The sequence below is a fragment of the Galeopterus variegatus genome, unplaced genomic scaffold (assembly GCF_000696425.1).
Source record: "Galeopterus variegatus unplaced genomic scaffold, G_variegatus-3.0.2 Scaffold1372, whole genome shotgun sequence".
In the NCBI taxonomy this organism is placed as follows: domain Eukaryota; kingdom Metazoa; phylum Chordata; class Mammalia; order Dermoptera; family Cynocephalidae; genus Galeopterus; species Galeopterus variegatus.
The window spans coordinates 334,174-357,778 of record NW_007727483.1 but is presented as its reverse complement, the minus strand read 5'-3'; the positions used below and the strand labels follow the sequence as shown (position 1 = coordinate 357,778).

The following is a 23,605-nucleotide window of genomic DNA, read 5'->3' as shown; positions in this document are numbered from 1 at the left end:
CAAGCGACGCACTGTAGCAGTGCGCCACCGGGCCGGCCCTTGAGTTAATTTTTATATGTGGTGTTAGGTAAGGGTCCAACTTCATTCTTTTGCATGTGGATACTTACTTTTCCCAGTACCATTTATTGAAAAAATTGTCCTTTCCCCATTGAATGGTCTTGGCACCTTTGTCAAAAACCATTTGCCATACATGAAAGGTTTGATTTCTGGGCTGTCTGCTCTATTCCATTGGTCTGTGTGTGTTTTTAAGTCAGTATTACGCTGTTTTGATTACTGTAACTTTGTAGTAAGTTTTGAAATCAGGAAGTATGAGTCCTCCAACTTTGTTCTTGTTCAAGATTGTTTTCGTGGCTATTTGGGGTCCCTTGAGATTTCATATGAATTTTAGGATGGGTTTTTCTAATTCTGAAAAAAAAAAATTCCCATTGGGATTTGTAATATGGACATCTTAAAAATAGTATGGACATCTTATTTTTTTTCTTCAAATTCATGAACATGGGACATGTTTCCATTTATTTATATCTTTAATTTCTTTCAGCAGTGTTTTATAATTTTCATTGTATGTCTTTCACCTCCTTGGTTAATTCCAAAGTATTCTTTTTGATGCTATTGTAAATGGAGTTGGTTTCGTGACTTCCTTTTTAGATTGTTCATTGTTAGTATATAGAAATGCAATTTATTTTTGGGTGTTGTATCCTGCTACTTTTCTGAATTCTTTTTTTTTTTTTCCATGGAGTCTTTAGAGTTTTCTACATCTAACATCATACCATCTATGAACAGTGATAATTTTACTTCTTCCTTTTCAGTTTGGAGGCCTTTTCTTTTTCTTGCCTAATTGCCTGGCTAGAACTTCGAGTACTATGTTGAATAGAAGTGGTAAATTAGCAGGCATCATTTCTTGTTCCTGATCTTAGAGGGAAAACTTTCAGTCTTTCACCATTGAATATGGTGTTTGCTGTGGGGTTTTTATATATGGCTTTTAATATGTTGAGGTAGTTTCCTTCTATTCCTAGTTTGTTGAGTCTTTTTATTATGAAATGGTTTTGAATTTTGTCAAATACTTTTTCTGCATCAGTTGATATGATGATTTTTTTTCCCTTCATTCTGTTAATGTGGTGATATGTTGAACCATCCTTGCATTCCAGGAATAAATCCCCCTTGGTCATGGTGTATAATCCTTTTAATATGCTGCTAAATTAGGTTTTCTAGTATTTTGTTGAGGATTTTTACATCAATGTTCATAAGAGATACCTGTCTGTAAGTTTTTTCTTGTATCTTGAAGATATGATCTTTTATATAGAAAACCCTAATGAACCCACAAAACGAAACTATTAGAGCTAATAAATGAGTTCAACAGTGTTACAGGATACAAGATCAATATTCAAAATTTAATTGTATTTCTGTACATAGCAGTGAATGAAATTAAGAAAAGTTTCATTTACAAGATCACCAAAATAATAAAATGCTTAGGAATAAATTTATCCAAGTAAGTGCAGGACTTGTACACTGAAAACTACAAAACATTGTTGAAAGAAATTCAAGAAACCCTAAATAAATAGAAAGATATCCTGTTTTCATGGATTGGAAGACAATGTAGTTAAAATGGCAGTACTCCCCAAAGTGTTCTACAGATTCCAATGCCATATCTAACAAAATCCCAGCTGGCTTTTTTGCAGAAATTGACAAGTTATAAAAGCCATTTGGAAATACGGGGACCCAGAATAGCCAAAAAAATCTTGAAAAAGAACAAAGTTGGAGGACTCCCAGTTCCTGAATTCAAAACTTAAGTAAAGCTACAGTAGTAAAGACAGTGTGGTACTTGCATAAACATAGATCAGTGGAATAGAATCAAGAGTCTAGAATATTCTTTCCTGGAATAGCATAAAGCTGCCATCTTTCAGGCACTTGCTAGGTGTAAGGGATATGCATGCTATTATGTTTTGTTGTTTTCATGACTTTTGGTTTTTTGTTTACTCAGCAAGCTTTCACATCCACTTCTTCTGGTGATAGATCTTATCCCCTGACCACTGGGGTGGGCAAGTAACATTTCTAAAAACTTTTATTGTGAAATGTAAGTCACGTATAGGCAAATATATAAAATGTGAATATTCAATTTAACAGTAGGCCTCAGGCTCTTAGGAGCCTATACAAGGTTTGTTTTGGGACTTACCACTGTCTAGCTACAGGTTTCATCTATAAGGGCAATCACTTAAGTGTAAGGCTTTCTGTAGTATTTATTACCTGTGTCATTGGCGTTGGATTCCACAAACGAGAACTATCTGGACTAAACTATATGGCCCGAAAGAGATTCAAGGTTTTTACTGCTATTTCAGGTTCTTTATATCCTGTCACAAAGAGAACATAAGCAGGCAGGAAGAGCAAGGCCTATTCCAAAGTGTGTAAAAGCAGCCGGGATTCTAGAACCCCTCCTTTGTAATTTAGACCTGAAAATTTTAGTGCTGCTTTTGGTTGAACTGGGCAAATACCCTTCTGCCAGAGTAAACAGGAAGGTAGCGTCCTCCTACATGCTAACAACATGCCCTCAGAAAGCAGCTGAACCTGCTAGCAAATTACTCTGGGAAAAAATAGCTAATTAGTAATTACGCCAAAACCAAAATTATCCTTTTTTTCTGCCATAGTAGATATGCTTTGGCATCCAGATGGATCATACCAGCCAATGCTCCTCAGCAGTAAAATTTTTCATTATTTGGGGGAGCATTTGGTGGCTAACATCCTGACTGGCCTTTTGGGATAAAGTCTAACTAAAAATGAAAAATTCTCCAGGAACAATATTAAGTTCTTTTACAGTAAGGTATAGACCTCCAGCCTCTTAATCTTCCAGCCTAAGGTTATCTGGTTCACTTCTACCAGAAACAAAAGGACAACTATATGATTCCACCTATATGAAATGTATAGAATAGGCAAATACATAGAGACAAAAAGTAGATTATAGAGTTCATCAGGGACTGGGGGGAGAGGGAAATGGGGAGTTATTGCTTAATAGGTACAGTGTTTCTGCTAGGAGTGATGAGAAAGGTGATGGTGATGGTTGCATGTTATGAATGTAATTAATGCCATTGTACACTTAAAAATGGCCATAATGGCAAATTTTATGTTATATATACTAGGGTACTTTAAAAAGTTTATGGAAAAATAAAATTAAAAGATAATTTGAATCTTTCCATGAACTTTTTGAAGTAACCTCATATTTTACCACAGTTTATAAAAGCCCCAGAAATTTATTCTCTCACAGTTATGGAGGCTAGAAGTCTTATATCAAGGTGTCAGCAGGGTTAGTTTCTTTTTGGAGGCTGTGAGAGAGTCTGTTCCATGCCTCTTTCCTAGCATCTGGTGGTACTGGCAGTCCTTGGAGCTTTTTGGCATGCGGAGGCATCACTCCATTCTCTGCTTCCAGCTTCATATAGCATTCTCCTCTCTGTGTCTCTGTGTCCCAGTTTACCTCTTATAAGTACACCAGTCAGATTAGGGTCCACCCTAATCCAGTATGACCTCAACTTGATTACATCTGCAAAAACCCTATTTCCAAATAAGGTCACATTCATAGGTACCGGTTGACATGAAATTTTGGTGGATATTATTCAACGTCTGGTACAAGGCGTCACAGTGGATAAAATCTTCTGGAAGAAAGTACATAGAATCAGAAGGGCATTAATAAAAAGATCCTTGGAAATACCAACATTTATATGGGAACAGGCAGAGGGAGAGAAATTCAAGATGCAGACCAGAAGGAATGGTTAGAGAGGAAGGAAGAAATCTTGGAGAGAGTAGTGTGCCACTGAACCTAAGGGGGAGGTAAAACTTAAAGAGGGAGGTAGTAGTCAGTGTTTTTATATATATCAGAAAGGTCAAGAAAGATAAAAAACTAAGAAGTGGCCATTGGATTTGGCGATATGGAGGTTGTTGGTGCCCTTAGTGAGAATAGTTGCATTAGAGTGCTGGGTAAGAAGCCAAATTGCAGTGTGTTATGAATCCTGGTTTTGTGTGCCTTCAAACTGAGAGGCAGAAGTCTATGGGCAAGTTAGTCTTCTTTAGTCTTTTTTTTTTTTTTTTTTTACTTACCACCTAGATTCTGTTACTAACATTTTATTATACTTGCTTTATCACATATCTATTTTTATAACATATCTATTCCACCAATCCACCTTATTTTATTAGGATGCACTTCAAAGTAAATTGCAGACATCAGGATACTTCCCCCTAAACACTTCAGCATACAAACCATTAACTGTATTTCATTATCTGTTTAGTTTTTCTTTTGAAGTAAAATTTACATACATAGAAACATACGAATCTTAAGTGTACATTTGATGAGTTTTGACAGATGCATATACCTTTTTTACCCAAACCCCTATCAAGGTATAGAACACTATTATTACCCCAGAAAACTCCCTCATGCTCCTTCCCAGGCAGTCCCCATCCCCACCTTCCATCTCCACAGGCAACCACAATTCTGATGTTTTCCACCATAGATTAGTTTTGCCTGTTTCAGAGCTTCGTATAAGTGAAATCACACTGCTTCTACTCCTTTATTGCTTGACTTCTTTTGCTCAGCATAATGTTTTTGAGATTCATACATGTATGAATCCATGCATACATTCATACATGTAGTCGTTTATTCTTTCCTATTATTTTTTAATTTAATTTATATTTATTTTGTGGGGTACAGTGTGTTGTTTCAATACGTGCATTTACTGCACAGTGATTCACTTCGGGAAGATAGCACAGTTTTGTACCTGTTAGTCCATCCCTTCTCTTCCTCACCTCCCTCCCCTGCCCTCCCAGCCTCTGGTAACTATTATTGTACTCTCTACTTCTATGAGAGACCATGTGGTTCTGTGTCTGACTTATTTTGATTTCTTGCTTTTTATTTTTGATATGTCTGTTGTAAGTTTTTGGTGTTATGGTTACCATGAGGCTTACAAAAACATGTTATAGTTATAACAGATTATTTTAGACTAATAACTTTGATATCTAAGAAAAAAACAAAGCCAACTCTATGTGCTTTGGCATCATTCTCCCCCACTTTTTGACATTTTGTTGTTTCGAGTTACATCTTTTAATATTGCCTATCTCATATAGTTGCTGTATTTGTTGTTAGGTTTGTCTTTAGTCTTCATACTAAGGATGTAAGCAGTTTATTCAGTCTCTTTACAACACTGGAGTATTCTGAGGTTGTCTGAACTTTTACTATGAGTTATGTGCCTTCAAATGTTTTCTTGCTGCTCTTAAGCATCTTTGTCTTTCAGGTTGAAGAATTCCTTTTAGCATTTCTGGTAATGCAGGTCTAGTGTTGGTGAATTCTGTTAGCTTTTGTTTGTCTGGGAAAGACTTTATTTCTCCTTCATGTTTGAAGATTAGTTTTGCTGGATAGAGAATCCTGGCTAACAGTCTTTTTCCTTCAGCGCTCTGAGTATATCATCCCATTCTCTTCTGACCTGTAGGGTTTCTACTGAAAAATCCACTGAGAGACATATTGGGGCCCCATTGGATGTTTTGTGTTTCTTTTCTCTTGCTTTCAGTATTCTTTCTTTGTCTTTCATGTTTGATAATTTGATTATGATGTGCCTTGGGATGTTCCTCCTTGGATTGAATTTGATTGGAGACCTCCGAGCTTCTGGTACCTGGATGCTGTCTTTTTTCTCTGTACTTGGGAAAATTTCAGCCATTATTTCTTTGAATATGCTTTCTACATCTCTTCCTTTTTCTTCTTCAGGTTTGCCAATTATGTGGAGGTTATTTCACCTGAAGGAGTCCTATATTTGCTTTGTTTCATTTTTTTTGCTCCTCTGGTTTGATAATTTCATGTTTTTTCTTTAAGCTCACTGATTCTTCCCTCAGTTTGATTAAGTCTGCCGTAGGAGCTTTCTATCGAGTTTTTCAGTTCAGATAAGGTATTCCCTTATTTCTAGAATTTCTGGTTTTTTTTTAATTGAGTCAATTCCTTTGTCAGGTTTATCATTCTGCTCCTGTATTTTTTTCCAGATATCATCTAATTTTCTATCTATATATTCTTGTGATTCCTTGAACATCCTTAAGAGGGTTATTCTGAATTCCCTGTCAGATTTCCGTGGGGCCAGCTGTGCGCTGGTCTCTCTTGATGACTCACCAGCCTCTGGATGGCTTCTTTCTTTGGTTGGCTGTAGCCCCTCTTCCTGTGTAAGTCCACAGGAGCCCTGTTTAGGGGTCTCACTTGCCTGGGGGCTGGTATGATGCGCTCCGAGGCCCTCTTCTCCCCTGCACACTCCAAGCAACTTCGTATAAAGGGCTCAGCTGCGGCTTTTGTTGGCTTCTGCTCCGTGTGCTGCAGCTTCTTCCTACCCCTTACTGGGGCTGGCCCTGAAGCGACCGGGGCTTGAAATGGTTGGAGTGGTCCCTTCTTTCTCTTGCAGTGGCTTCTCCCACCTTCACCTACTCTGTGGGTCTCTCCTTCTCTTCTCCCAAGCTCCAGCAACCCCTGGTTGGCGGTCTTTGCTTATTAATAGTTGTAAATTGGTTGTGGGAGAGAGTGACACTGGAGACCATCTATTCTACCATCTTGATGATGTCCTTCTTTTATATTATTGAGTCCATTGTATAAATATGCCACAGATTGTTAATCCTAGCTGGGTACTTGTATCCTTTCCAGTTTTTGGCTATTACGAATAAAGCAACGTTTTGTTTTGTTTTGCTTGACTCTTAAATGTCCATCTCACAAATGGGGCTAAGCAGGGAAACGATAGTTATTAAATAACCAATAATACTTGCTGTTTGAAATGTGAACCATGTCCTCCTCTCTACCTTATCCCAGAAATCGCTATTAATAATATTGTTTGTATTTATAAGTGATTATGATAGAATGTTTCCCACCTTGATTAAAATGACCATCCTTGGAAGTGAGGCCAAAAGGAAGCCATCCTCCCAGTCTAGTTCTGCCATGGCCTGAACTTTAAGTGGACCTATTTCCAATACTGGCATTCAGGTCACCTGCAGTTTTTATGTAAACCACACATTTTGATTTTTTTTTTTTTTTTTTGTCTTTTTTCGTGCCCGGCAACGGATCGCAACCCTCAGTGTCGCACCCGGACCGGACCGGACCGGGACCGGCAACGGGATCGCAACCCTCGGTGTTGCGCCTGCACCTCGCTCAGCCAGTGAGCGGGAACCGGTCTGTATGTGGGATCCGAACCCTCGGCGGGAGTGCCGCCGCGCTCCCAAGCAGCGCACTGTAGCAGTGCGCCACCGGGCCGGCCCCACACACATTTTGATTTTGATTTTGATTGAGAATCAAAAGACTTATCAGTTGTGTCTAATGTATGTATCCACATGCACCTTGACAAGGAGACTGGACATAGATATGTCAGGGAGCTAATTATCAGGGAGCTGGATCAGGATAGGGGAACTGACAGTGATAACCCCACTCACATATGCTGAGATAGATACGCAGGATCAGGTCCCTCCACTCCTATAGAGAGAGCCCCAGTGCCTAGTGGCCAGGTTAGAAAACAAAGAGCAAGTTCTGGTTGCTTTGCATGTGAAGCACATAAAGTTTTATTGGACCGGGTCTTGCATTTAGTTTCCTATCCTATCACATTTTGGAAGAACATTGCAGGGAATGTTCCAAAGGGGCCCTCCAGATCAAGGAAAATCTAGCGTCTGTCTTCTGCAGCTTTTTGTCTTCCGCAACTTAAGTTTGTCTGTCTTTCCAACTGCTGATTTTCATGTTTAGCTGGGTTTAGCTCTTTGGGGTATAGGTACAGGTCGAGCATCCATAATACGAAAATCTGAAACTTTTTGAGTGCCAACGTGACACTTAAAGGAAATGCTCATTGGAGCATCTTGCATTTTGGGTTTTCAGATTAGGGATGCGCAGCCTGTATGTATTCTGCAAATATTTCAAAATCTGAAAATATCTGAAATCTGAAACACTTTGGGATATTCCATCTGTATAGTATGGCTTATTGGTTTCTACGGGTAGAAAAAATTTTCAGCATGTATGCTTGGCAGTTCCTCTGTGAAGAAAGGTTTCTTGAGGTATTAGCCAGCTCTGAAGGGTGGTGGGTGGAATGGGATTGTTGAAAGGTTAATTGGCAATGGTTGAGGAAGATGTTTGATACAGAAAGAGTTTTTGGGCAGAGATGATTTTAAATGGCCACTTGGGCAGGACTTCTTGTGGCAGAGACCTTTAGGTAGGGTTAGGATCCAGGGAGTTAGCAACTGAGCAGTTCTGCCAAAGGGCAGGATAGCTTTGCAGGTGACAAGACTTGTAGCCCAAGTTTAATGGTTGTCCCCCCACCCCCGAAGTTGTTTGTATATAATCTTTCTATATGTCCTTTAGAAGAATCCTTAAAGGGAACCATCTTGTAGGCATGTAATTTTAGGTACAATCATTAAAACATAAAGATTTTTGTTTTTATCATCCCTTGTAATGGTATTAAAAACTGGCATTCTGCCACTGCCGTGCCCCCTGCCCCCTACTCTAGCACTTTTTTTCTTGTTCTCCTGCTTGAGAGGTATGGTTCATTCTCCTGAACTGGTTGCTCTTTCCCTTGTTCTCTTGGCTTCCAAGCAGGCCTGGCTTCTCCCCAGCCATGTCCAAGGAGAATAGGGGAAAATTTTTGGAAAAAAAAAAACATTTGATCTTATGAAGTGTTAGCTAAGTTTTCCAGATCATTAGACATCCTATGTGTCATAGACAGACATGTGATTGGTTACATTAGTAATAAAAAGGACATATGTTTTTCTTCCAAGCCCTAGAAAATGGAAGTGGTCAGAGATTAAGTGGCTAAATCAAACTACATTACAAAAAGCATTCTAGTCTTGTAAATAACCAGATATCCAGAGCAGTGCTATAAAAAGCAGATTTCAGTTTTCCCCCTGATTCAATTGTAGGGAAAGAATAATTCATTGGTACAGCAGATCTAGTGGAGGGGATGGGCTGAGATGTGGTATTAGGCCTGCTAACTAGAGTAGACCAGGGACTGGGCTGACAGCAGGGGTTTAACCCAGCCAGAAAGCAGTGGTGTCTGGGGCTGGCCCTTGGCTCACTCAGGAGAGTGTGGTGCTGATAACACCAAGGCCATGGGTTTGGATCCCATATAGGGATGGCCAGTTGGCTCACTGGTGAGCGTGGTGCTGACAACACCAAGTCAAGGGTTAAGATCCCCTTACCGGTCATCTTTAAAAAAAAAGAAAGAAAGCAGCAGTGTCCAAGGAATACTGTAAACTCTTCCTGTGGTTCAGGCAGAAGGTTGGCAAGTGGAGGTTCCAGAGCATGGGTAGAGCCGCACAATAGGAATCTTAGGCTGGTAAGAAGTCTAGGCAGACAGTTGCCATTTAAAAGGTTGGCATGTGATTAGTGGGGACTCTGTCCCAGAGCTAGGGTTTGGGGCAGCACTTTAGTCTCTGGAGAGGGGACCTGGCTTGGGTTAGAACCCCAGGCTTCACAGGTGTTCAGGATACTTGGTAGGTTATCAGTTCAGGAACTTGGAATCATTCTAATCATAAAAATGTCATATTTTCTCCTTCAGGCTTAATATAGACCAAGGCAGAAGACCAGTTATCCAGGTGAAGCACCCTGGGTGTTGGGAAGCGATAGGAGGAAGGGAAGAGTAGAGAATGGGGAACAGGGTCTAGCGCTTAAGTGGAGGAGTTTAGTGGTCACCACAGTGGCCTCATATCCGTGGTTAGAGTAACAGGGAATGCAACTTAATTCTAAAGCGTCCCAGAGTAGGTGGGGTGGGTGGGCAGCTGACTTCCAAGTGTAGGAATAGCAGAGTTTTGGAGCCAACAGGCTCTTTTCTTCTTTTTCATCTGTTTATTTATTTGACTTTTACTTATCTGTTGTAAGACCTGGTCCTATCCCTGTTCTCAAGGAGCTCACAGTCAGATATACAAGCAGGCAAACACACAGATAGATGATTTTTTCTTTTTCAATAAACTTTTCATTTTAGAACAGTTTTAGATTTACATAAAAATTGCAAAGATAGCACAGAGTTCTATACCCTTCACTTATTGTTTCCCCTACTGTTAACATCTTACATTAGTATGTTACATTAATTACAATTAATGAACTAATACTGATACATTATTATTTAATAAAGCCAGACTTTATTCACATTTCCTTATTTGTTACCTAATGTTGCTTTTCTGTTCCAGCGTCCCATATAGAACACCACATTACATTTAGTTGACTGTTTCTTTAAGCTATTCTTCCCTGTGACAGTTTCTTACATGACCATGACCATTTTGAGGAGTACTGGTCAGGTATTTTGTAGAATGTCCCTCAATTGGGATTTGTCAGATGATTTTTCTCATGATTAGACTGGGGTTTTTGGTTTGGGGGAGGAAGACCACAGAGAAAAGTGCCATTCTCATCACATCATAACAAGGGTACACATCAATGTGACTTATCATTGTCAGTGTTGACCTTGATCACTTGGCTGAGGTACTGTTTGCAAGTACCTCACTGTACTCCACTGTATATTGTATATTCTCCACTGTAAAGTGATTCTCCACCCCACCCCACCCCAGTTGCACCTTTCTGTACTGTACTCTTTGGAAGGATGTCACCATGTGTAGCCTACACTTAAGGAGTAGGAGTTACTCCATCTCCTTGAGGGCAGAGTATCTGCATAAATTATCTGAAATTCTTCTGCATTGGGAGATTTGTCTCTTCTCCCATATTTGTGTTTATTCACTCATTTATATCAGTGTAAACTCATGGATATTTATTTCATACTTTTGACTCATAATCCAATACTACTTTATTTATTGCTCAAATTGTTTCAGCTTTGACCATTATGAGTTCTTTCAGTTGGCTCCTGTGTCCCTTTGACATACCCCCATTATGGGTTTTTTTGTTTTGTTTCTTTTTTTAAAGCACTTTCTTACTTTCTGGCACTTTAAGGTGCTCCAGGCTCATCTTATATACAGATTGAGTATCCCTTGTCTGAAATGCTTGGGACCAGACTTATTTCGGATTTTGGAATATTTGCAGAATACATACCGTTTGAGCATCCCTAATCCAAAAACCCCAAATTCTCCAATGAGCATTTCCTTTGAGCATATTATCAGTGCTCAAAAAGTTTCAGATTTTGGAGCACTTCAGATTTCAAATTTTTGGATTAGGGATGCTCAGCTCATATTTCTTGTCACAGTCCTAGAATCAGCCATTTTTTCAAGGAGCCCTGGTTCCTTTTATTGTGCCCTCTCAGCTGACAGAGGAAATATGGGTGTATACTAACCCATGTATATATACTTGTCCATAAGTATTTCTGTGTGTAACCATCTATATCTTTATAAAGGTAAACGTGGGTTCGTAGTCATTTTTCAACTCTGATCCATTGCCATCCATGATCAATTACCACTGATCCATGGATCAGTCTAACCTTCTCCCCTAGCTTATCTGTAAACTCCTATGCTAACAGTGAGAAACCTGGCTCCCACCATCCATTTACTTAGTTGTTCAATTCTTGTATATATGTATTGCAGCTACCAGAATTGTTAACCCATACCCCTGTGGGAAACAACTGTATCAACTAAACTAGAGTACAACACTTAACGTAGTTTCTTTTGCTTTTAGTCTTATGGACTCCACTTATTTGCTAGGTTACTTAGATCAGCACCTTTCCCCCCTACTCCCTTCAGTGAAGGTTTTTCATACATTTGTAATAGTTAGATTGTTTTGTGATGATTTGAATATAGTTTGTTAAATGCACTGGTAGAGGTACATACATAGGGAAGCACTGAGGTAGAACAACTGATCCAGCAGGGGGATAGGATAGGGATGGAAGGTATCCTAGAGGAACCTAAAGTGAGCCCTGAGCTATACCTTAAAGTATGGTCTCCAGACCAGAAGCATTAGCATCACCTGGGAACTTTATAGAAATGCAAATTCCTGCGCCACACTACAGAATCGGCAAATCTGATGTTGGGGCCCAACAGTCAGTATTTTTTTTTTTTTGAGACCGGCCGCACCGCGCTCAGCCAGTGAGCGCTCTGAGCGCACCGGTCATCCCTATATAGGATCCGAACCCGTGGTGGGAGCGCTACCGTGCTCCCAGCGCCGCACCCTCCCGAGTGCGCCACGGGCTCGGCCCCCAACAATCAGTATAAACAAGCCCTTCAGGAAGTTCTAAAGAAAATTGAGAATCACTCACTGTCTTAAAGGATGAGTTCAGTGAGGTCAACTTGGTGAAAGGAGAGGAGCACATTCCAGGAAGAGGAGGGTGGTGTGAGCGTAAGTTTAGTTGGGACACAAAGTAGCATGATGGGTTTAAAGGATTATAATAAAATATTTGAGGCAGGAAGTGGCAAGAGCGAAGGCCACAGCGGTCAGCAGTTGCTGGCTGTATCAGGGAGGGCTCGGAATGCCAGGCTAAGCAGCTTAAACTTTCTTTTGTAGACTGTGGGTATACTGAAGAAATTTTTTTTGGTTAACATCTTTATTGAGGTATAATTAACATACCATACATTTAAGACTGGCCTGTGGCTCACTCGGGAGAGTGCGGTGCTGATAACACCAAGGCCATGGGTTCAGATCCTATATAGGGATGGCCAGTTTGCTCACTGGCTGAGCGTGGTGCTGATACCACCAAGTCGAGGGTTAAGATCCCCTTACTGGTTTTTTTTTTTTTTAAAGCTGACAACATACCATACATTTCACCCATTTATAGTGTACAATTCAGTGATTTTTATTATATTCACAAGAGTTGTGCACTTATTACCACAGTCAGTTTTAGAACATTTTCATGACTACAAAAATAAATTCCTTATCATAATAGCCATCATCCCTCCAGCCCCTGGCAACCACCAATCTACTTTCTGTCTCTATGAATTTGCCTATTTTGAACATTTCATATAAATGGAATCATAAAATACGTGGCCTTTTTTGTATCCGGCTTTTATGTAGCATGATGTTTGCAAAGTTCATCCAATTGTAGCACGAATCAGTATTTCATTTTGTTTTATGGCTGCATAATATTCCATTGTATGAATATGTCACATTTTTTATTCATTCATCAGTTGATGGACATCTGTGTTGTTTTGCCATTTGGCTATTATGAATAATACTGCTGTGAACGTTCTTGTACAAGATTATCTATAGACAAATATTTTCATATTTCTTGGGTATGTACCTAGGAGTAGAATTCTTGTATCATATAGTAGTTCTGTGTAACTTTTTGAGGAACTGCCAGACTGTTTTCCAAAGCCATCTGTATCATTTCACATTCCTACCAATAGTAGGAATTTTTCCACATCCTCACCAACACTTGGCATTTTCTCACTTTTGATTATAGCCATCCTAATGGATATGAAGTGGTATCTCGTAGTTTTGGTTTGAATTTCCCTGATAACTAACGGTGTTGAGCATCTTTTCGTGTACTTATTGGCAATTTGTATCTTTTCCCCCCCTCTGGTTGTTTATGTGTTTGGCATTATATCTAAACCTACCGCCAAATCCAAGGTCATTTATGCCTATATTTTCTTCTAAGTTTTGTAGTTTTAACTCTTATATTTAGGTCTTTAATTCACTTTGAGTTAATTTTTGTTTGCTGTGAGGTACGGTTCCAATTTCATTCTTTTGGATGTGGATATCCTTCTTTCCCCAGTGAATTGTTTTGGCATCCTTGCTGAAATCAACTGACCGTAAACTACTGAAAAATTTTAAGCAGAGGAATGTTATGATTTCTTTTATGCTTTAAGATAATATTGGTGGCTGCTATGTAAAGAAAGTATTAGAGGGGGCAAGAGTGGATGTAGGGTGACCAGTGAGTAGGAAGTAACAATTATCCAGGCCAGAGATAAAGATGACTTGGGCCGCAGAAGATGGAGAGATAGAGATTATACTTGGGAAATAAAGTTAATGGAACTTGGGATGGCCAGGGTGGGGGCCCAGTAAAAATAGGTCAAGGATAACTCATATTTGGGTTCGGGTCAAGGATGATCTTTATATTTTGAGTTTGGGTGACTAAGTGAATGGTAGTGTCATTTACTACTACATAGATGGAGAAGCACATTTTAAGAGGGAAAATAATGAGTTTAATTTGGGATAAATTGAACTGAGGTGTCTGTGAGACTTTCAAGTGGAGATGTCCAGAAGGCAATTGGAATATGGGTCTAGACTAGAGCTTGGAGGCAAGCTTTGGGTTGGAGAGAGTGATTTGGGAGTCATGAGAATGTAAGTGAGAGTGGAAGTTATGAGAAAGTCTGAGGAGAGGTATAAGGAGTGAGAAGAGGTCCCAGGACTGAATCCTCTGGGAGGAAGAACAGGAGCCCAAGAAGAACACAGGGAAGAAATGGCTAGTGATAGATAAGGAAAACCAGGAGGAATCTATAGGAATCTGGTGGAAGGAGGGAATTTTACGGGAGGGAGGGGGAGTGATCAATAGTGTCAAATACATCACAGAGGGCCAGTAAAAATTAAGTCCCAAGAAGTGCCTGTGTATCTTTAAGGTTTACATGTCCCCACACATAGAGGTTTGTTTGTTTGTTTAATAAAAAATACCACTGTATTTTTTTTTCTTTTGTTTTTTGGCAGCTGGCTGGTATGGGGGTCTGAACCCTTGACCTTGGTTTATAACACTATGCTCTAACCAACTGAGCTAAAACTGGCCAGCCCTACTCCATACTTCTTATGGGTGACAATTTTTTTTTAATACTGTGGAACCAACAACCTTTGCATATTCTTTTTCCACAACCTAGTGCCTGAAGGTGTTGCTGGCAGTGTCTGGTGGATATTTGTTTGTGTCTTAAGTGATGCCAGTTTTCACTGACATCAGCGCTAATCTTTCCCATCTATCTATCTATCTGTGTGTGTGTGTGTGTGTGTGTATTTATTTATTTATTTTACCTTTTTTATAGATATGTGAAAGAGGCTAAAGAAGCAGCTAAGAATGGAGATCTGGAAGAAGCATTAAAACATTTCAATTTGGCAAAAGATATTTTTCCCAATGAAAAGGTGATGAGCAGAATCCAAAAAATACAGGAAGCCTTAGAGGAGTTGGCAGAACATGGAGATGACGAATTTACAGATGTGTGCAACTCTGGCCTGCTGCTTTATCGAGAATTGCACAACCAACTCTTTGAGCACCAGAAGGAAGGCGTAGCTTTCCTCTATGGCCTATATAGGAATGGAAGAAAAGGTGGTATCTTGGCAGATGATATGGGATTAGGGAAGACTGTTCAAATCATTGCTTTCCTTTCCGGTATGTTTGATGCTTCACTTGTGAGTCATGTGCTGCTGATCATGCCAACCAATCTGATTAGCACGTGGGTAAAAGAATTTGTCAAGTGGACTCCAGGAATGAGAGTCAAAACCTTTCATGGTCCTAGCAAGGATGAACGTACCAGAAACCTCAATCGGATTCAGCAAAGGAATGGCATCATTATCACTACATACCAAATGTTAATCAATAATTGGCAGCAACTTTCAAGCTTTAATGGCCAAGAGTTTGTGTGGGACTATGTCATCCTCGATGAAGCACATAAAATAAAATCCTCATCTACTAAGTCAGCAATATGTGCTCGTGTTATACCTGCAAATAATCGTCTCCTCCTCACAGGAACCCCAGTCCAGAATAATTTACAAGAACTGTGGTCCCTATTTGATTTTGCTTGTCAAGGGTCCTTGCTAGGAACATTAAAAACTTTTAAAATGGAGTATGAAAATCCTATTACTAGAGCAAGAGAGAAGGATGCTACCCCAGGGGAAAAAGCCTTGGGATTTAAAATATCTGAAAATTTGATGGAAATCATAAAACCCTATTTTCTCAGGAGGACTAAAGAAGAAGTACAGAAGAAAAAGTCAGGCAACCAAGAGGTCAGACTTAGTGAAAAGAATCCAGATGTTGATGCCAGTTGTGAAATGCCTTCCCTTTCCAGGAAAAATGATTTAATTATTTGGATACGTCTTGTTCCTTTACAAGAAGAAATATACAGGAAATTCGTGTCTTTAGATCATATCAAGGAGTTGTTAATGGAGACACGCTCACCTCTAGCTGAGCTAGGTGTCTTAAAGAAGCTGTGTGATCATCCTAGGCTGCTGTCTGCACGGGCTTGTCATTTGCTGAATCTAGGGACTGTCAAATCCTGTGCTCAAGATGGAAGTGAGGGGGAAGATTCCTCAGACGTGGACCATATTGATCAAATACCTGATGATGCATTGATGGAAGAATCTGGAAAAATGATATTCCTAATGGACCTGCTTAAGAGACTGCGAGATGAAGGGCATCAAACTCTGGTGTTTTCTCAGTCAAGACAGATTCTAAACATCATCGAACGACTCTTAAAGAATAGGTACTTTAAGACATTGCGAATCGATGGAACAATTACTCATCTTTTGGAACGAGAAAAAAGAATTAACTTATTCCAGCAAAGTAAAGATTACTCTGTTTTTCTGCTTACCACTCAAGTAGGTGGTGTTGGCTTAACATTAACTGCAGCAACTAGAGTGGTCATTTTTGATCCTAGCTGGAATCCTGCAACTGATGCTCAAGCTGTGGATAGAGTTTACCGAATTGGACAAAAAGAAAATGTTGTAGTTTATAGGCTAATCACTTGTGGGACTGTAGAGGAAAAAATATACAGAAGACAGGTTTTCAAGGACTCATTAATAAGACAAACTACTGGTGATAAGAAGAACCCTTTCCGATATTTTAGTAAACAAGAATTAAGAGAGCTCTTTACAGTCGAGGATCTTCAGAACTCTGCAACCCAGCTGCAGCTTCAGTCTCTGCATGCTGCTCAGAGGAGATCTGATAAGAAACTAGATGAACATATTGCCTACCTGCACTCTTTGGGGATAGCTGGAATCTCAGACCATGATTTGATGTACACACAAGATTTATCTGTTAAAGAAGAGCTTGATGTGATAGAAGAATCTCAGTATATTCAGGAAAGGGTTCAGAAAGCTCAATTCCTTGTTGAACTAGAGTCTCAAAATACAGAGCTTATGGAAAGACAAAGAACTGGAAATGAGGGGGCCCAGCTAAGAGAATCTGTATTTCCTTCTCAGACAAAGAAGAAATGCCCTGAATCGAATAAACCACAGCCTCAGCCTACACTGCTTACAACTACTCATCAGACCCAGGAAGAAGAAATCAGTTCCCAAATGGCAAGTGTAGTAATCATTGATAATCTGCCTGAAGAGAGTGAGAAACAAGATCTCTCCAGTATAAACGTGAACGTTACCATCCTGCAAGAAGATGGTAGGCACTCACATGAAAGTACATATGATGCTGACTCTGTAGCTACTTTACCCAAGGGGGTTGGAAGTGTAGAAGAAATTTGGACTGACTTTTTATTGGGAATGGCAAAAAGCTTTGCAACTGAAAATGAGGCTCTACAAAAAAAGGCATTACAAGAGGGGCCTGAACAAGAGGCACTGCAAGAGAATCCTCTGGGAAGTTTTAATTATTTACTTAGCAAATCAATCAAAGCTGATCTTGAGCCGAATCTAGATCAACTAAAGGATGATGAGCGTTTATGTCACTGCAGCCCCCAGCCCATTAATCCCATAACAAATGAAAATCAAAATCCAGAATCAGATGCACCTGTTATTGAAAAAGCTGATGATTTGTCAGCATCCCTTAGTGCACTGCAGGATGCTCAAGAAAATGAAGCCAAATTGGAAGAAAAACCTTTAGCATCTTCCCCGCAGTATGCATGTGATTTCAATATTTTCTTGGAAGACTCTGCACACAATGGACAAAATCTTTCCAGTCAGTGTTTGAAGCACAGTGTTGAGAAAGAAAATAGCTTTTGTGGCTCAGCAGCTAATTCCAGAGCAGAGTTTGTGCAGAGCAAAACATGTCTCAGTTTGGATTTTTCTGAGGAAGACGATGAAACAGAAGTAGTACAAGTTAATACAAAAATCAGAATTAAAGCTAGAAGGATCATCTCAGACGATGAAGATGATTCTTTTAAAGGTATTTCAAGCACAAGGTCGGTCAGCTCATCTCCCTTTCGGTTCTCATTTGTGAAACAATTTGATGCTTCAACTCCCAAAAATGACATCAGCCCACCTGGAAGGTTCTTTTCACCTAAAATACCTGATAATATAAATAAGTCTGTAAACTCTAGAAGATCTCTAGCATCTAGGAGGTCTCTTATTAATGTGGTTTTTGACCATGTGGAGGATATGGAGGAAAGACTTGACAACAGCAGTGAAGCAAAGGGTGCTAAAGATTATCTGGAAGAAGAAGCAGAGGAAGTCAGTGGCAAAACCTCAGAGTGTACAGAAGAGGATTATTCCAGAGAAATGCTGTCTTCAGAAAACAAGTCCAGCTGGTTAACCATGTCTAAGCCTAGTGCTCCAGCTCTGGAGACCTCTCCTGGTGACCCTGAGCCTTTGTCCACTGAAGAGTTGGTTGATTCTCCCCAGGATAAGGCAGTGGAAGCTATGGATGATTATGAGACCCTTGTAAGGCGTGGAAAAGAACTGAAAGAGTGCGGAAAAATACAGGAGGCCCTAAACTGCTTAGTTAAAGCGCTTGATATAAAAAGCGCAGATCCTGAAGTCATGCTGATGACCTTAAGTTTGTATAAGCAACTTAGTAACACTTGAGAATGTCTGCGCTCATGACTTTAAGTTTGTATAAGCAACTTAACACTTGAGAATGTAACCTGTTTCTACCCCCTGGCTCCCCGCCCCCAATACACATAATCTGGTATTCTGAGCACTAGGTTAGTATTTCTTCACTTGAATATTCTTGTGTTTTTTTCTTTTAGGCATACACTATAAACTTAACAGAACTATGTTCTTTCTAGAGAAGTTTTTGTAAAATTGTTCTGGCCATTTTTAATCTTACTCTGAAAGTGATCTTTTTTTTTAAATTTAAAAAATTTTAATTGACACATTGTAGTTGTACATATTTACGGGGTACAATTTGATCTTTCAGTACATATATATGTCGTATTGAAAGTGGTCACCTTTGTATATCACAGTTCAGATAAGAAAATTAAAGTTACTTTTCTCAAATGTTTTCTTTTCCATTCACTTTTTCACTGAGATGATACTGGCAAATGCACATGGAAACTCCTTAGTTTAGGCAGGAGCTTGTTACTAGTATTCCATATCTAAGACATGCTTATTAACATGCTATTTTATGTTTTCAGCTTAATGCAGCAGAAGGCTGGGATAAAGTACCTGGTGCTAGGATTCTTTATCACTGGTAGCCTGCCCTGGAGTCACTTTGCTAACCATGTAGTCATTCTTCACTCACCATCAACTGTGTTCTCTACAAACCAGGTATCTTCTTGTCTACTTTGACACACGCTATCACATTCTATCTTTGGGTTGTAGAATGAAAATAAGGTTGGTTCTCTCTCAGAAACATAAACTGCAGTATAGCACTCTGCACTCTCACCAGAAGAAGGGGAACCATCATTAATTAAGTAAGTACCTACTATGTGTCGGGTACTCTACATAGAATTCTCATTTAATCCTTACTATAATCCTTTGAGGTAGAGGGAATGTGGCATTTCCACTTTACATTTGCGGAAACTAAGGCTCACTGGGGCATGAGCTGCCCATGGTGACATAGTAAGGGGTAAAACAGATTTTTAACCCTGTATTACCTGATGAAAAGCCACTATAATACACTGAGCTGTTTTTACTTACAACACTTGTGACAAAATGTTTGGGGGTTTTCCACACCAAGCAATTCTCCAATTCTCTAATTCTCTGCTGACATCAACTGGGTGTCCTATGATTCAATTCATTTCTGACACTATCCAGAGTTAGCATCAGACACCATGTTTAAGGGCTCAGTCCCACAAGACTGCCCTGACTTCAGATGTCAGTTCCAAGCATTCAGTCCCGAGGTCACCCACAAATGAGTGGGTCCCAAACCTCTCATCCTCAGTTCAATGATTTGCTTGAACAGCTCACAGAACTCAGGAAAAGTTTACTTACTATTACCAGTTTATTATAAAGAATACAACAATACAACTGGGGCGGGGGGATGCAGAGAGCTTCCATGCCCTCTGGGCACGCCACCCTCCCAACACCTTGATGTGTTAAGCCAAACTCCATTGTTTAGGGTTATTTACTTGGCCGTTGCTGATTAACTCAATCTCCAGCCCATCTTCCCTCCCCAGAGGTTGGGAGTGGGGCTGAAAGTTCCAAAGCTTTAATCATGCCTTGGTATTTCTGGCAACCAGCTCCCAGCCTGAAGCTACCAAGGGGCCTCCAGCCATTAGTCATCTTATTAGCATACAATCATTCAGATTCCAAAGCTTTTAGGAGCTGTATGCCACGAACCTGGGATGAAACCCAAATATTTATTTTTTATTATATCACATACACACATGTAAAAGTTACTTGTGAATTAAATGTATGTACACACTACTATTTCCATGTATATTACAAAATATTACAAATAGAAGTTTGATAGAGATGAGCTGAAATTTACATAGGTTTTTCTTTTTTTAAACCAACAGTAAGACTACTGAATGCAGTTTAGGTTTTATTTGTGGTTCTTTTTGTCTCTCTGTCCTACTTGCAATGCACAGATTACTGTGTTTCACAGTCACTCAAAACAATTCTCTGTGAAGTTTGGCCATCAATTTCAGACACAGGACTGTTTGGGCCTGTTTTCAATGTTAAGAAATGGTTTTTATTCTTCTTGGTTTAACTTTGTTGCTTGGTTATGTAAAACGTTTACAGGGTTCCAAAGTCAATTTATAAGACAAGGTACATTGGTTTGTAATCCCATGGTTTATTCTTCCATTGCTTCCTTTTCAAAATAAAAGCAAATATACATATGCATTCCTATTCCCCTCCCCCCCCCTTTTCTAATATAAAAGGTGGCATACTATACATATGGTTCTGTACCTGGCCTTTTTCAGTCAGCAATATGTCCTGACAATAACTTCACAGTGATACATAGAAACCTTCCTCATCCCTCTTACTGCTGCACATAATTTCCAATTTTTTGCTTTACAAATAGTGCTGCAAAATATAGCTTTGCTCATGTAATTTCATGGTTTTGTTTTTCTTTTTGGGCGGCTGGCCAGTACAGGAATTTGAACCCTGACTTTGGTGTTACAAGGCTGTGCTCTAACCAGCTGAGCTAACCAGCCAGCCCTAATTTCATGTTTTTGAGAAGACTCCATTTTAAATTCTCACTCTCATCGTGAAACCTTTGGCTGGTCACAGCATGCCAAACCTCAGGTTTCTTATCTGTAAAATAGTAATAATAGTATCTAGCTCATAGTTCAAAACAAAACCCAGATAGTCAATAAATGTTTGCTGTTGTTTTTTTTTTTTTGTTTGTTTGTCTTTTTTCCGTGTCTGGCAATGGATCGCAACCCTCAGTGTTGCCCCCGTACCGGACCGGGGACCGGCAACGGGATCGCAAGCCTCGGCGTTGCTCCCGCGCCTCGCTCAGCCAGTGAGCGGGAGCCGGTCTGTACGTGGGATCCGAACCCTCGGACGGGAGCGCCGCCGCGCTTCCCAAGCGGCATACTATCCAGTGCGCCACCGGGCCGGCCCTGCTGTTGTTTTTTCCATTTTGTTTTAATTGGTCATAGTCCAGTTCATCATCTGGAAGGAGAGAGAGAGATGTAAATTTTTAGGTGCCTGATGACATGTTAAGTGCTCTCACAGGTTAGGAACAGATTCTGTTAAAGTGCACCAGCAGCGCTGTGCCTGGGGGATCAGGGAGGCTGTAGGACGCGTCTCGATTTTGCCCACCCAGCTGATCCTTATGGAAACCACTCCCAAATTTTCCATTCTCAACACATGGAGCTGCACAGGGTGGGCACATGATCCAGGCCTGGTCTCCCAGGGTCTCAATTGAAAGGAATAAAATTCAGCACCAGTTAAAGGAAGAGACACAAATGCAAGGCAGCTCGCTGGAGGTTTTTTATTCAGCGGGCACATCTGCTTTTATAGGGTTAGAAGAAAGCTGATAGGTTTGCTGAGGACACGGGACGTTCGGGGATTGGATGGATTGCGTTGCTAAGGGGCCAGGAGCAGGGAGCCTGTGCTGATTGGTGCGCGATTCCCGCCGGCGGGAAGAAGGCGGAAGAGAAGGGTAGCCAGCGCCATGATGGGGCGCGGCCGAAAAAGGGTTCTCATATGACCTAATATTAATGACTGGCTCAGGGATGGGTATGTGACCCAGTGCAACCAATGAGATCACTGGAGTTTACCTAGAGGCTATTAGAAGAGAGGCTCTCATTTTCCAACATGATGCTGATCTCATTAGTTGTAAGCCTGGAACTGCCAGGGGTCACCATATGGCATGGAAAGAGCAAGAAGTTAGGACTAATAGGCAGATTTCCAACACTGTCACTTGGACACTGGGAATTTCACTTAGATGAGCTGGGGGGAAAAAAATCCCTTTTCTGACCAAGCCATTTTGAATTGGGTTCTCATTTGCATCAAGAGTAGTAAAGACAGCTGGAGGATCCTGAGGCCTGAAGCTTGGTCTCTACAGGGAAAAGACTAGACATTCCAGTGGGGAGACAACCATGTGGGAAAGTCCTGAGGGAACTGTGAGAGTGAGCCTGTTTTATAGCATTAATTAGAGCAAGAGTGAGACCACTGCGGCTGACTCCCATAACATGAACCAAAACCCAGCTTCTCAACTGGAATGTTAAGCTTCAGATTCCGGGAAGGGCAAGGAGTTCTTACCTGGACAATCATCAGCCAGGTGATGTCAGGAACATGCAAATGAGTTGGTGGTAGAGTCAGAGGTGCAGCCTTCCCAGGGGCAGGTTGGGGACCCTGCCTTCCCTACCACCAAGTTCACAATAGCTAACACTGCCCACTCCCCACAGTCTGCAAGATGTCCTCACGTGCATTCTCTCCCTTCCACCACCAGGTGCAGCCTTAACCAGAATCTGCATTTTACCCCGAGGCCTCCACTTCTTTCCGTGGTCCTGGCTGTCACACTATCCCTTTGGTTTCTGAAGCCTCCTATGCTCCAGAAGTCTCTCTTTTCATGTTCCTGTTTTTGTTCAGTGCCTCTTTCTTATGCCAAGCAGCAAATGAAGCTTCACTGGGTGCCTGGGTGGTAGGTGCACTCCTACAGGGCTTCCCGAATAGTCTAGAGCTTGACTAGTCTGTCCAACTTTCCTTCCCCCATTGTATCTGCAGATACTACAGATTTCAAAATTTAGTTGGAAAAAGAGTCCAGCCTGCTAGTTTAAGCCAGTCAATTTGTGCAAGAAGCTCTCATCTGTTTTTACCAATGATAGAAGAGCTGCCACATTTTTTTTTAAAACAAAATCATTTGATGCTAACAATTGGCTTTTAACCTAAATAGGTTATTGATGGTACAGAATTTTGCTCTTACTAAAAGCAATTATTACGAACATTTTAGGGTAGTATGATTGAATATATATATATATATATTTTTTTTTTTTTTAAATATTGATATAACACTTTGTGATTCAGTTCATGGTCTGCACCTAAGTCTAGCTCAACATTTCCCTCCATGGCACAGGTGAAAGGGCGTATGTCATTGGCTGTGCCTTATACATCTTTGCTTGTCAGTCCATCCCATCAAGCATGCAAGTGTTTGTGGGAATTCAGCCAATAAATACTTCTCTTCCCTGATGTAAAACCAAAAAACTCATGCACGATTTATTTGCC

At 40.3% G+C, this 23,605-nt stretch overlaps 1 protein-coding gene across 1 annotated transcript in view; it reads left to right on the top strand.

Annotated features, from left to right (window-relative positions):
• Positions 1–18,979, top strand: part of ERCC6L (excision repair cross-complementation group 6-like) — a 32,505-nt gene extending 13,526 nt beyond the window's left edge. Inside the window, exon 2 of the mRNA XM_008576604.1 lies at positions 14,863–18,979. Coding sequence (XP_008574826.1) covers positions 14,863–18,565 — 3,703 coding nt within the window. The 3' untranslated portion in view covers positions 18,566–18,979. The remainder of the gene's footprint in view (positions 1–14,862) is intronic.
• The last annotated feature ends 4,626 nt before the right edge of the window (positions 18,980–23,605 follow it).